At 35.7% G+C, this 13,116-nt stretch overlaps 1 protein-coding gene across 1 annotated transcript; it reads right to left on the bottom strand.

Annotated features, from left to right (window-relative positions):
• Window positions 1–141: 141 nt before the first annotated feature.
• On the bottom strand, window positions 142–12,853 carry LOC122008195. The gene is made up of 2 exons (XM_042563825.1): window positions 12,187–12,853; window positions 142–1,178 (listed from the first exon to the last, which is right to left on the bottom strand). Exons 1-2 carry the CDS (start codon window positions 12,715–12,717, stop codon window positions 501–503), a joined length of 1,209 nt encoding a protein of 402 aa, XP_042419759.1. The 5' UTR covers window positions 12,718–12,853; the 3' UTR covers window positions 142–500.
• Between the last annotated feature and the right edge of the window lie 263 nt (window positions 12,854–13,116).

Below are 13,116 nucleotides of genomic sequence, written 5' to 3'. Positions count from 1 at the left end.
TGATTATTATCAAATTGCTCCCCAATTTTTTTTTATTGTCAAAATAGTCTTCTCTAACATCTGATATTAAAAAAAAAACACAAAATTATTTCTTCGCCCTCGTGCTCCATCCATGCACAAAGACTATCATTATCAGAAATGTACAAAGAACATAGTATTTGCACATATAATTGTTGATTAAACAAAACACTCAGGAATTACAATGCAATAAAAAAAAAAAGGAATAATACATGTTGGTATTTGACTGATTCCAGCGACATGCACAAATGTGCCAATTGTAGCTCCTATGGAGCATGTTTCTTTTTTAAAAAAAGAAATAAATACGCCGAGACAATCCTCTTTCCATCATCTAAATTGGAAAACTTTCAGGCTTTGGATATCATGATTATAAATCATCCCATTCGATAAGATCTTCCTATAATGTTAGGGAACTTCTTTCAGAAAATATTAAGGCAGCAATTAATTCGAATAGCCATCATGGTATCATCCTCTGTGCCAGTCTAAAGAAGTCTGAGATGTGCTGTGTCGTTAAGCCTCTTTATCTGCCATCCCGTTCTTAGAGAATGATGCAGAACTGTCACGGAAGAATCATCGATCGAGAGCTTTTGGGACACCATAGGACTGCATTCCAGAAGTCCAGTGAGAAGACATTTGATTGGGATTGCATGCGTGAAGATTCCGACAGAAGAAACGGTGTTCTTACTGCCATCTGAAAGGAGGTTCCCATGAGTGACTTCCCTAGGGGAGAACTCTTCCTCCGCCTCGTTATCTCCAGTAGTCACAAATTGAAGCCTGCTCTTACCAGATTTCTTCTTCTGGAAGGATGGCCGGTTCAGCCTGTAAAGCAGATCCCATTGAAGCCCATCTCGATCTTGAATTGAATTAGTTGAGCTGTTCCGTGAGAATTCCTTGGACTCATTTCGATGGATTGATATATCAGCCACTGCAAGTTTCTCAGATAATCTCAGGACCATCCTGTTAAGAAATTCAGTCATGCGAAATGCCACCTGCCGAAGTGATTCTCCTGAAGGAGCACAAAAATCAGGCTGGGTCCGCTCAATCAAATTAAGCATTTCTGCAGTGTAAACTTCTGACTGCAAGCAACCTTCCCATTGTCCCTGACTCATCTCAAACAGAGCATCAGATGATTGTATCAACTCCTCAGAGAAATCAAGCTCCTGCATGTACGACAAATTACAAGTAATTCAACAGCTTGAATGATTGAGCTTTTACTACATTTAGATTTTCAAAACATGAAAGATCAAGCACCACGGTTACCAAGTATAAAGTGTAGTAGAGATTGATGTCGATCCCAGCACATTCCAAAGTTTAGTATGGCAAATACAAAGTTACTTTATGAAAATGAAATGACTTCATGCTCTAACAATTAAACTTCATTATACACATTTAAATAACATAGTTCATTAGCATTCTTGATGTGGTATAATAGAATGCCTCATAGTTTCAAGATAGCAAGATGGCGAATGAAACATTTATTATTAGTGTCATCTATGTAAACTGAAAATTTTCTAATATTTTGTTGTAGAAGTGACAGCCTGGAAAAACTATCCAAGAATATTAAAACCAAATGATCTTAAAAGATTCCAGCGACTTCAGAAAGTTACAAGGCATCAGCCAAAGTTAGGCTTAACCATGTGTTGGCATTTCTACATCGTCATGCTATATCCTAATACCTTTCTGCCTCATACCTCCTGTTCATATATGGATGGGGCATGGGCATAGCTGAACAACTAAAACCTGAAGATAAAGGATAAATACATTTAAATCAAGAGATGACTATTGTAGAATCGTGTAAATTAAAGTATTCAAGAGTAATCAGATGTAAAACACTATAGATACTATATAAAATATTAAAATTTTCAAGTTTTATCTCAAATTTAATACTCAATCTGGATCCAAGTTCAAAATTTTTACTGCTAATGCCATCAGGCAGATCAATGAAACATTGGCACGCCGCATAGGTACAACAGAGATTCCCCCATTCACAAGGAGGCCAAGGAGTCGGTTTGATCTTTGAAATGTATGGGCACGTCACTAACATAAGACATTCTTAATTGGCTCAACCCACTTTTTGAAAGGACTACCTCCAAGAAACTGCAGATTGCATATGCAATGCCATCTCCACTCCACCTAGGTCTATATGCAGCTGCTGGGGCTGCTTTTCAAACATTAAAAGTTTAGAAGTTAATTGAAACATTACAGGTATATTACTCAACAAACCACATTGAAGTTGAATGGTACAAATAAAGACTATAACAAACCACATTGAGGTTGAATGGTACAAATAAAAACTAGAAGGTCCCAATACATTAAGAATTAAAACCGTTATGAAGGTGAAGCAAGAGTAGAAGACCACATAATACCAAGAAGTACAATCAAGAAGGTACCCAATTCCAGATAATCAACGACGAACCTACTGTACAAGTACAACCAGTAAGTATCACAATTATAAAGGTGAAGCAAGGGTACAAAACCACATAATACCAAGCAGTACAATCAATTTCTATCAGCCTACTCAAGAGATTAGTAGACAGATCACCCAATTCCAGGTTATTAACTACGAACCTACTGTACAAGTACAACCAGTAAGTATCACCGATTGGGTGGTATGTACCATGTACCCAGCTGGTATAGGGTAGCATACCACCTTTAACAACCTGGCATGGGCTATTGAGCTTTGGTTCAAAAAGGAAAAGAAGTATCATGTAATGAAGAAATTATATATATATAATAGAGATGGCAATGTTAAGATTGAACAAGTGGTGTTAACAATCAGTTTGTCCATGAGCAATTAGGGGTAGGTCCAATGCTAAAATGAGAGAAAGCATGCTGATTTAGTGAGAGAAAATACATTGAGATAGTAGGGATATGTTCAAAAGGCAAAAAGAGATCAGATTATATATTTAGACAAGTAGAATCTAGTTGTGTAAGAGTCATAAGAAATAGAAGGGGATAAAAAATTCTAGTTAATAAAACAAAAAAAGATTTGATTGATTTAATATTACAAGAGATATAGCTTTGTGTAAAGTTCAATGCGGAATAAGATTGATATATTGATTGATCGACTCCAAAAAGGACAAACTACACTTGACGATTATGACGTGGATATGCTATACAACAATGAAATGTGGTGCATTTTGTTGAGACCTTCCAATATAGATGTACACTTGACAAGAGTTATAACATTGATGTGAAGAAATTTAATTTCTGAATAATATTAGTTTAATTCGAAACATCATGTATGTGTAGGTCCAATAATCTACGAGCCAAGTGAACCAAGGTTTGCATTTAATAACTATCAAAAAGAAGAAAACACAAATGTCCTAAATGACTGAATTGTTGAGAACCATAAAATTTTGGAAAGTAATGGAATGAATGTGCAAAACTTAGACGACACTAACAAGAAAAATAAATCATACTACACATTTAGTACAAGATATGCTACAATAGAATTAGAGGTTGAGTGGAAAATACGTTCTGTTGGAATTATATGCTTAATATCCATCTACTCAATCCAAGATGGCAGAGTAATGAAGTAAGATGCTTGTACTAATTCTAGTGACACAATAAAATATCTCACAACTTTCACATGAAACACATGTTATTTGAGACATTTAACACTAGACCAACCTTTTGTTTGCGTATATATAACTTCAGTATCCATATTATGGTACATGATATGCTGGATCAATAGAACAGTGAGATAGATAATGAATTGTTATCTTAAACGCTTTACAATTCTGTGAGTGGTAAAAACAATATATTATTGACGATTTATTGCCACTAGGTTTTCTAAAACTCATGTGATATCATAACAAAGTCATGGAGATGTACAACTCTGCGTGATGGACATTGTCCCATTAACTTGATAGAGTTCATTAATCCAAAATGTGTGAATCTAAATTTACAGTAATTAACTCATGAAATCCTATAAATTTCCATAATTTAGCAATAATTCTATTGAAAGTAGGGTGTAACAATTACTCATCTTAAAGCTCGGCATCCTTTTTAAAACCCAAAATGGCTAGATTCATAACTTAGAATCATTTCCAACTAGAAGAGCAAGTCCAATGGTCCATACTTATTGATAATCCCTATTGAATCCCTCACAATGGTGACAGATGCATCCTTTCTTGTTAAACCCTTCATACAGGTTCCTATATGGTCAGATGGTAGCTCTACCACCAAACTAGCTATTAGTACCCCTCAACAAGCCTAGGGTTTAACTTCATAGGCATAAACCACTGAATCAAAATACTTAAGCCAAAAATTGATCAGCTTGGCAGTAAACTAGTTTGGCAGACTATCTATTCCCAAGGAAATCAACCAACTCTGCAAATAAGAGTAAAATTGAGTGTAATGGTCCACCAACGAGGCCATTACATCGACATATGCAAGGTACCATAATCGAACCTATGTTTTGATGTTGTCAAAAGTTCAAGTTAAATCTTGTTATTATCTGATGAATTAATCTAGTCAGGATCCTCAACTCGGAAAACCCTAGTAGATCAGCTGAACCGATACGAGGCAGGGAAAATTTCAGCAGATCCTAGAACCAGGAAGTCCAGATGGGTCAAGTAGACTTAACATCCAGTAGGTGGATTCGATAGATCTGGAGGACCCGATATCGAGTCAAGTGGAAGTCCTAGCAGCCGATCCAATGTTGAGCGGTTAAGTCCAAATAGATCTGAAGGACCCTATGTTTGACAAGTGAGTTGAGGTAAGCTACTGGAGGTAGTGCAGTGAGGTCGTGTCCCGGTAGAGACAAACCTTAGGTGTTGATCCAACTAAAGAAACCAACGAAGATTTCTAAGTTGAGATCAAAACAATCCTAACTGTCTTAATCATGCATACTATATTTATATTAATCCTGTTTTATAGGTTTATGCTCTAACTCTGTTTTATAGGATAAATTTTCTAATCTGTTTTTTGCAGGATCGTTCCGTTGACAGAAAGGAGTGTTCAGTCGACGGATCCCTGAAAAACCATAACAGCAAGATTCGATCCAAAATGCAAATGCAATTTTCGATTCCGTCGACGGAACAAATGTGTTCAATCGACGAATTGATGAAATATCAGAATAGTAAAATTCGAATCAGAATACAAAAGCAAAATGTTGTTCAGTCGACAAATAAAGACTTATCAATTGATGGAACAACGTGATCTCAGGGATTGGGCGGATCAGATCTGAGCAAATAGGAAAAGCAAAGTTCAGTCGGCGGAACAACGAGATTTCCACGATCAAACATATTGGATCACAACAAACAAGGAAGGATCAAAGGATTCGTCGACGGATAGAGTGGACGGATAGAGTGACCGGTCGACGGATCGGTTCAGTCGACAGAACCTCTTATCAGTCGACGGAACGATCCCTATAAAAGAAGCTCTCGAGCTTCAAGACAAGAATAACTTCTGCCTTTTAATTTTCTACTACGCTCATTCTCTGCTCGTGCAAGCTGCAACTACTACGACATCGAGAGGACTCTGACAACCTACGCATCTTGTTATATTCATTGTTGTCGGTATATTTATTCTTACTTGCACATTGTATTCGTAATTGTAATATTGTTTGATCATTTAATGGATTGCTCAATGAACGCGATCGACGATTGCAAGCCTTAGAATAAAACTCGTCAAAGACTCGAAACCAAGTAAAAATAGACTTGTCTTTTGTCTTTATTTGTTTTTATTTCCGCTGCTTAACTCTTTAGTTTTTACGAAAGAAAAGAAAAGTCTTTTAAAGCAACGAGATTCACTCCCCTCTCTCGTTCTTTCACGATCCAAAAATTGGTATCAAAGCAAGACTACTCTGAAAATACTTAACCGGCTTTCTAACAATTTTTTCCTTTCTTTTGACTAACTTTTTATTTGTTGTTATTCTTTATCCAGCACTACTAATCCCAAGACAAAATCTTGAAAATTTTAGTCATTTTTTTCTATACTAGAATAGCAAACTTTCACCAAGAAAGCTACAACACTATTCGTCCACCCCTCTTCAATGGAGAAGATTTTAGCTACACGAAGAGGATGGAATACTTTTTGAAGTCCGACATCGATATGTGATTTACCATCAAAAAGGGATACAAATCACCAAGCAAAAACGAAGAACCACTAGATCCAGAAGATTGAGATCAATAGATGAAGAAGGCTCAGATCAACTACAAAACAATGACACCCTCCAGTGTGGTTTGACAAAGAAAGGGCTAAATCGAGTCAACCCCTTCGAAAATACTAAAGAACTGTGGGATTGACTAATCAAGTTGCAGGAAGGAACCGACGACTCAAAGGTAACAAAAAGAGATTTTCTTTTAAATCAATTGTACAATATTAAAATGTTACATAGAGAAACTGCAACTCAACTACACGCAAGAATAAAAGACATAATCAACAAACTCCACCTCATCCGCCACCATCTAGAATACCGAGACGTGATAAGATATACACTAAACTCCTTCCCTCGAAACGCACTGTGGGCATCGATGGTAGATGCAAGTTTCGAAGGATTTATCCATTATAAAGTTAGATGAATTATTTTATGAATTGGAATTACATGAGTAAACTAACACTAGCAAAATAAGATCAAGGAGGCTAAGTCTAAATCAAAGTCAAAATAAGAATCTGAGAGCAAGTCAGATTCGGATTCAAACAACGAAGAAGAAATAGTAAACATGGTAAGAAGGATATTTACTAAAAAGAAGTTCAACAAAAAGAATATGAAGAAACAAAGTATTTCAACCATATCAAAATTGGAGATAGCCTGCTATGGGTGCAATAAGAGAGGTCACTACAAACATGAGTGCCCCGACATAAAGGAGGAGAAAACCAAGTCTACAAGAAAAAGGAAAGTACTTAAGGCCACGTGAGATGAAACTTCATCGAAGAAGTCGGATATGGTAGAGCCAAAGCAATCAAGTCATCTTGAACTTATGGCAATGAACGAAGGATCCGAGCCCAAGTCCAAGTCGAACCACAGATTCGTATCCATTTCAGAAGGAGCAAAAGAGGTAAATTTATTTTCAGAATTTCAAATGCGCAAAGTTATTAAATGTTTATTTAAGAAATTAACTAAATCCGAGGCTTAGAATGATTTGCTACTTAAGGAAGTCAACCACCTTAAGGAGCAAGTAAACTTGAATCCCTCAACTAACCATGTTCAAAAAGGAACTTCAACTCAAGGTGCAAAACGTGAGAAAGAAAATTCCAATTTGAAAAATCAAGTAGAGGGACTCAAGAAAACATTAGAAAAGTTCAACTTGAGCTCCAAGTAGTTGAATATGATGTTTGGATTTCAATGAACTGTGTACAACAAATCTGGACTTGGATATGAAGCTAACTCATACAACAAATCTTATATGTCTTTATTAAATCAAAATGTTAGAAACATAGTCCAAACATTGGATTCTGAAAGCTTCTCTAACAAAACAAGTAGGACCAAACCAATATTATATACCAAAAATTAATATTCATTACTTAAACATAAAACATAAGATATATGCTTCAGGGGAGGCGACAAACTAGTTGTCACCTCAATAACTTAACATACCCGTCTCGGTATTTAGGACCAGTAATATTAGGAAGAATTTTAACTTAGTTCCAAAAAAGATTGGGATGATAGTAAGTCAGAGAAGCTAAGTCGAAAGCATGTCTAAGAGAATCATATGTGTTCAACCTAGTGTAATAGGCTTAGAGAAACTAACTGAAACTACCCCTATCTAGTCTGAATTAGTTGAACCAAAATTTAGCATTAAGTTCTTTGGGCAAGACTATTTTGAAAAGTATTTAGAAAGTGATCAACCATGATACTCAAGAAGGTCATATGCCTCGCTATCGACTAAAAACTTATTCTTAAGAAGCTTGCTTGATGAACCCAAAACTAAGTCTAAAGCCAACATCAGTTAAAATTATCCCTTAAAAATTAACTTAAAACTAATTAAATTAAAACTAAAATTAAATTAAACTAATTAAACGTAAATTAAAATTAACCTAAGACTAATTAAATTAAAACTAATTAAATTAAAATTAAAATAAAACTAACTAAATGAAAATTAAATTAAATTAAATTTAAATTAATAAACTAAAATTAAACTTAATAAATTAAAATAAAACTTAAATTGAAATTAAATTAAACTAAAACTTTGATTAAATTAAGTCAAACCTCAACTTAAATTAATTAAACTTAACCTTAATTTTGATCTTAAATTAGCTAAACTTTAATAAAACTTAATTTTAAGATTAAAATTAAACTACGATTAATTAAACTTAAATTCAATTAAGTTAAACATCATTTTGTTAGGGATCATGTTACAAAAGGAAATATTGAACTTAACTACATAGAATTTAAGTCAAATTTAGCAGACATATTTACCAAACTTTTACCTAAATTAAAATTTAGTAAATTTAGTAGTCTAAGACGACAATTAGGTATGCGCTTTGTAGAATAGGTATTTATTTTTGTGTCATTTTTTAACTGATAGTTTTTAAAAGATTATTTTTCTTTTACACCCATGATTTACAAAACTTAGGCTTTCAAGATTATCAAGCTGGAATTAGCCAAGGTCATACGGAAGAAAGCATGATCCGATAGCTTTAGGAAGCCAGCATCTCACAAACACACTAGGATTCCTTGTTCGTGTACTATAAAACATAAAATAGGGTGAGATGTTTAAGCCTTAGCCTAGATTTCAAATGTTTTTATCAGTTTATCGACACAAATCCGGACTCTAAACATACATTGATCAAGTTGAGTAATCTTGTTTAGTCAAAACTAACTGGAATCCAAACACTCAACTTGACTAGCTTTAGTCAAATAAGTTGATATCTTGTAATAAACAGCTAAAAGCTAAAGTTGACATTTCAAAATAAGGACCTTTTCTAAATGTTTCACCAATACATGCTTAGATTTTAGGATATTTTTAATTTAGGGGGAGCATTACCATCGATCTTGGAAGAAACTTATTTTCATATTTTCAAACCTTATTTCAAAATTTATTTTAAAATTTTTTTTGAAAACTATTTTCTTTAGAAATTCCAAAATCTATTTAAAAATTCAAAACTCATTTTCAAATTTTTTTTTAGCAAACTTATTTTTGAAAACTATTTTTCCTTATAAATTTCAAAATCTATTTCAAGATTTTTCTTAAAAAATTTTAATTCTAATTTCAAAATTTATCTTTGAAAACTTTTTCACAAGCTCTTACTTTTTGAAAAATATTTCAAAATTTTCCTAGAAGATTTAAAACTTATCTTTGAAAACTATTTCTGAGCAATTTCAAAACTTATTAGAAATTTCAAAATCTATTTTAAAATTTTTATTAGAAATTTCAAAACTTATTTCCTTAGAAATTTTTAAAACTTATTAAAAATTTCAATATCTATTTCCAAATTTTTCTTACAAATTTCAAAACTTATTTCCTTAAAAATTTCAAAACTTAGAAAATTCAAAATCTATTTTCCTTAAAAATTTCAAACTTATTTCAAAATCTGTTTCAAAATTTTTCTTAAAAATTTCAATACAAACTTCAAAATTTATTTTAGAAATATTTTTTAAACAAAAAAAAATTGGTCCTAACTTTTGGAAAACTTCTTCAAGAAATTGATGCTTCTACTGTAACTTCAATTTTTTATGTGTGTCAAAGGAGGAGAAATATTAAATTCAAAGGGAGTTTAACTTAAGGGGGAGAAAGTTATGTTTTTAACTTTGAATATCATGTTTTTAACTTAACCTTGAACCAGATTGCTAAACATCAAAAAGGGGTAGCTTGTTGGTGCAGAGAGCACCATAATTGAACCTATATTTTGATGTTGTCAAACGTTCAACTTAAGACTTGTTATTATCTGATGAATTAATCCAGATGCTCAACTCGGAAAGCCCTAGTAGGTCAGTTGAATCCAATACTATGCAAGGAAAGTCTCAACAGATCGTGGAACTAGGTAGGAAGTCTAGATGGATCAAGTGGACTTGACATCTGACAAGTGGATTCGATAGGTCTGGAGGACACGATATCGAGTTAAGTGGAAGTCCTGACAGTCGATCCGATGTTGAGCGGTTAAGTCCAAATAGGTCTGTTGAGCGGGATATTTGGTAGGTGAGTTGAGGTAAGCTACTGGAGGTAGTGTAGTGAGGTCGTGTCCTGGTAGAGCAAACCTTAGGTGTTGATCCAATTGAAGAAACCAACAGAGGTTTCTAAGTTTAGATCAAGACAGTCCTAACTGTCTTAATCATGCATAATATATTTGTACTAATCATGTTTTGCAAGTTTATGCTCTAACTCTGTTTTTCAGGATAAATTTTCTAATCGGTTTTTTACAAGATCGTTCCGTGAAACCAGAACAGCAAGATTCAATCCAGAATGCAAATGGAATTTTTGGTTCTGTCGACGGAACAAATGTGTTCAGTCAATAGATCGATGAAATATCATAATACTAAAATTTGAATCAGAACACAAAAGGAAAAAGTTGTTGAGTTGATGGATAAAGACTTATCAGTTGACAAAACAACGTGATCTCAGGGATTGGGCGGATCAGATATGAGCAAACAGGGAAAGCAAGGTTCAGTTGATGGAAAGATCTTGATCTGTCGACGGAACAACGCGATTTCAATGATCAAATGGATCAAATCACAGCACACAAGGATCAGAGGACTTGTCGACGTGTATAGTGATCAGTCGACGGATCAATTTAGTCGACGGAGCCTCTTATCAGTCGACGGAATGAGCCATATAAAAGAAGTCCTCGAGCTTTGAGCCAAGAACAACTTCTAACTTCTAATTTTCTATTGCGCTCATTCTCTGCTCGAGCAAGCTGCAACTTCTATGACAATGAGAGGACTCCAACAACCTACGCATCTTGTTACATTCATTGTTATCGGTATATTTATTCTTACTTGCACATTGTATTCATAATTATAATATCATTTGATCATTTAATTGATTGTCTAACGAAAACGATCCACGATCACAGGCCTTGGCATAGGAGTCGTCAAAGGCTCCAAACAAGTAAAAATATACTTGTATTTTATCTTTATTTGTTTTTATTTCCGCTGCTTAACTTTCTAGTTTTTACGAAAGAAAAGATCCAACAATAACTAGCACACAATTCATGGTGTAGAACTGAACTAGGATGTCACTTGGATTTCAAGAGTTGCATGGATTTTATACCCTAGTGTTGGGAGTTTAGGTCAAACTCTTCTATTCCATCATCTCTTTTGAGAGAAAGTTATGTTGATATATCAGAGGTAAATCAATCCAGAATGATTTAATCTGAGACAGCCATTCAATGCCCATCCATTCAATGAACATGGGGAGGGCAGGCCATCCGTTCAAAGCCCATCCATCACAATTGAAACTGTAAAACTTCACAACCAAGGCATTTTGATCAACTGTGAACAAACTTTGGCAACACCACCTTTACTATTTTAGAGAGCTGACCACTTAGAGAACCTGGTTAATCTCTAATCCCTATACTTCTGTTCGTTTTAGATTTTGTTGTTCAAAAGAGTTCAGTATTTGAAGAAACAGGTTCACTAGCTTCCTATCCCAAACCAGAACTCAGAACTCATAGTGACCTGTTTACTTTGGCAGGTGAGACAATAGTCTTTTAAGACAAGTCAAAATTTTAAATTTGCTCCTTCCACAATGTGCATGTGAGACAAGGTGGCATTAGCAAGCATTGGATTGGCGAGCAACCATTAATGAGGTCGATTGGGTAAGCGTTGGCAAGTGACTGAGTGTCAAGTGTGCATCGAGTCGATGCAAGGTAGAGTCGTTAAGCAATATCATCTACATACTTTCTCTTCTCGTTAGGGTAAATGAAGAATGTAAACAAGGAGAAATGTGTTTTTTTTGTCCCTCTCTTCACCCTACTTTCACTCCTTCCACTGATATTTTTTTTCCTCCTAAACTAATTTGTTTGTTAAGATATGGAGGCAGTGACTCCATTTTCATTCAGTTATTTTCTGAAAAAAATATACATAAAAATTTACCATCAGTTTCTTCAAGAAGAACAGTAGCGGCTCGAAGATCTGAACCTGATTGAGGATTAATACCAAGAAGAGGAATATTCAACTGAAAAAAAATTGCGCCTTTCGGAGACAAAGGTGGTGTCTAAGAACAGAGATCTACGATTTGAGAAGCGATCTTTAAGTAGCTAAGAAAGAAGAAAAGTTACCCGGCAAACAAGAGCAGAAGTAGCCCTCGCCCTATCCAAAGGCGAGGTGTAGACTTCGTCGAACCTCACGCCCTGAGACTTGAGGAAGACGGCCAACGCTCTAGCCTGTCGTTCCCCGTTCGAGGTCAGCCTCGCGGCCTCCGTCCACCGACCGCCGACCAGATCCGTCCGAAGATTGGCAGCGCATTCGCCGTGGGCAATCAGAAGCACCTCCGTGATCCGATCCGCCGCCATGGCAGCGACGCCGCGAGGTAAGAGCGCCAGGGGAGGAGGCGGAGGGAGGAGGAGCACGTTACAAGGGTCCCATACCTTAATGGAAGGGCCGAGCAACCGAGGCGTTCCAGCAGCAGAAGGCTGAGGGGAGAGAGGGGAGGCAGCAGCACGGCAGGGGAGGATTTCTGGCTCCTGCTCGAGAACCTTCTCCTTGGAGGGGATGATGGGGTGGTTTCTGGACATCACACCTACCTCCTCTTCGTCATCGTCATCGTCGGATGCCTCGACGCCAGGTTGCGAGGACTGGGAAGAGCCCATGGTGAGAGAAGAAGGCGGTGGCGGCGGAGGGCAGGGGAGGCGGAAGGGCTACCGCATTGAGCGAGTTCAGCGGCGGAGGAGCCGAAGGAGCAAAGCAGCTTGAGGGTTATCTTCGCGATCCCGGCGGGCGATCTACTTTCCCACAATAATAAAGGAAGAGAAATAATGACGTCACTCGCCCTCAATTTCGAGAAAATTTCATCTCCACCCCCATGTTTACCTTCTTTTCTAAAACGCCCTCAAACTATTAAAATCATCAAAAAAAACTCTAGAATTTAAAGTATGTTATTATTTCAACTAATGTCCCAACCATTAACGCCAAATTACATCTAAGTATAGAATGATGTCTATCTATCTTGTAATTTATCTACAAATGCATATGAAATAAAATTATTATTT

Source organism: Zingiber officinale, chromosome 8A, assembly GCF_018446385.1.
Source record: "Zingiber officinale cultivar Zhangliang chromosome 8A, Zo_v1.1, whole genome shotgun sequence".
Lineage (NCBI taxonomy): Eukaryota > Viridiplantae > Streptophyta > Magnoliopsida > Zingiberales > Zingiberaceae > Zingiber > Zingiber officinale.
Note: the sequence above shows the minus strand (reverse complement) of the source record. Positions and strands in the feature narration are given on the sequence as shown.

What these genes read in the sequence shown, in the direction of transcription:
- LOC122008195 (XM_042563825.1), bottom strand. Translation starts at nt 12,717, where the DNA reads ATGGGCTCTTCCCAGTCCTCGCAACCTGGCGTCGAGGCATCCGACGAT. An exon ending in CTTCTGCTCTTGTTTGCCGG is followed by an intron (nt 1,179 to 12,186) that starts GTAACTTTTCTT and finishes TCGTACATGCAG; the next exon opens with GAGCTTGATTTCTCTGAGGA.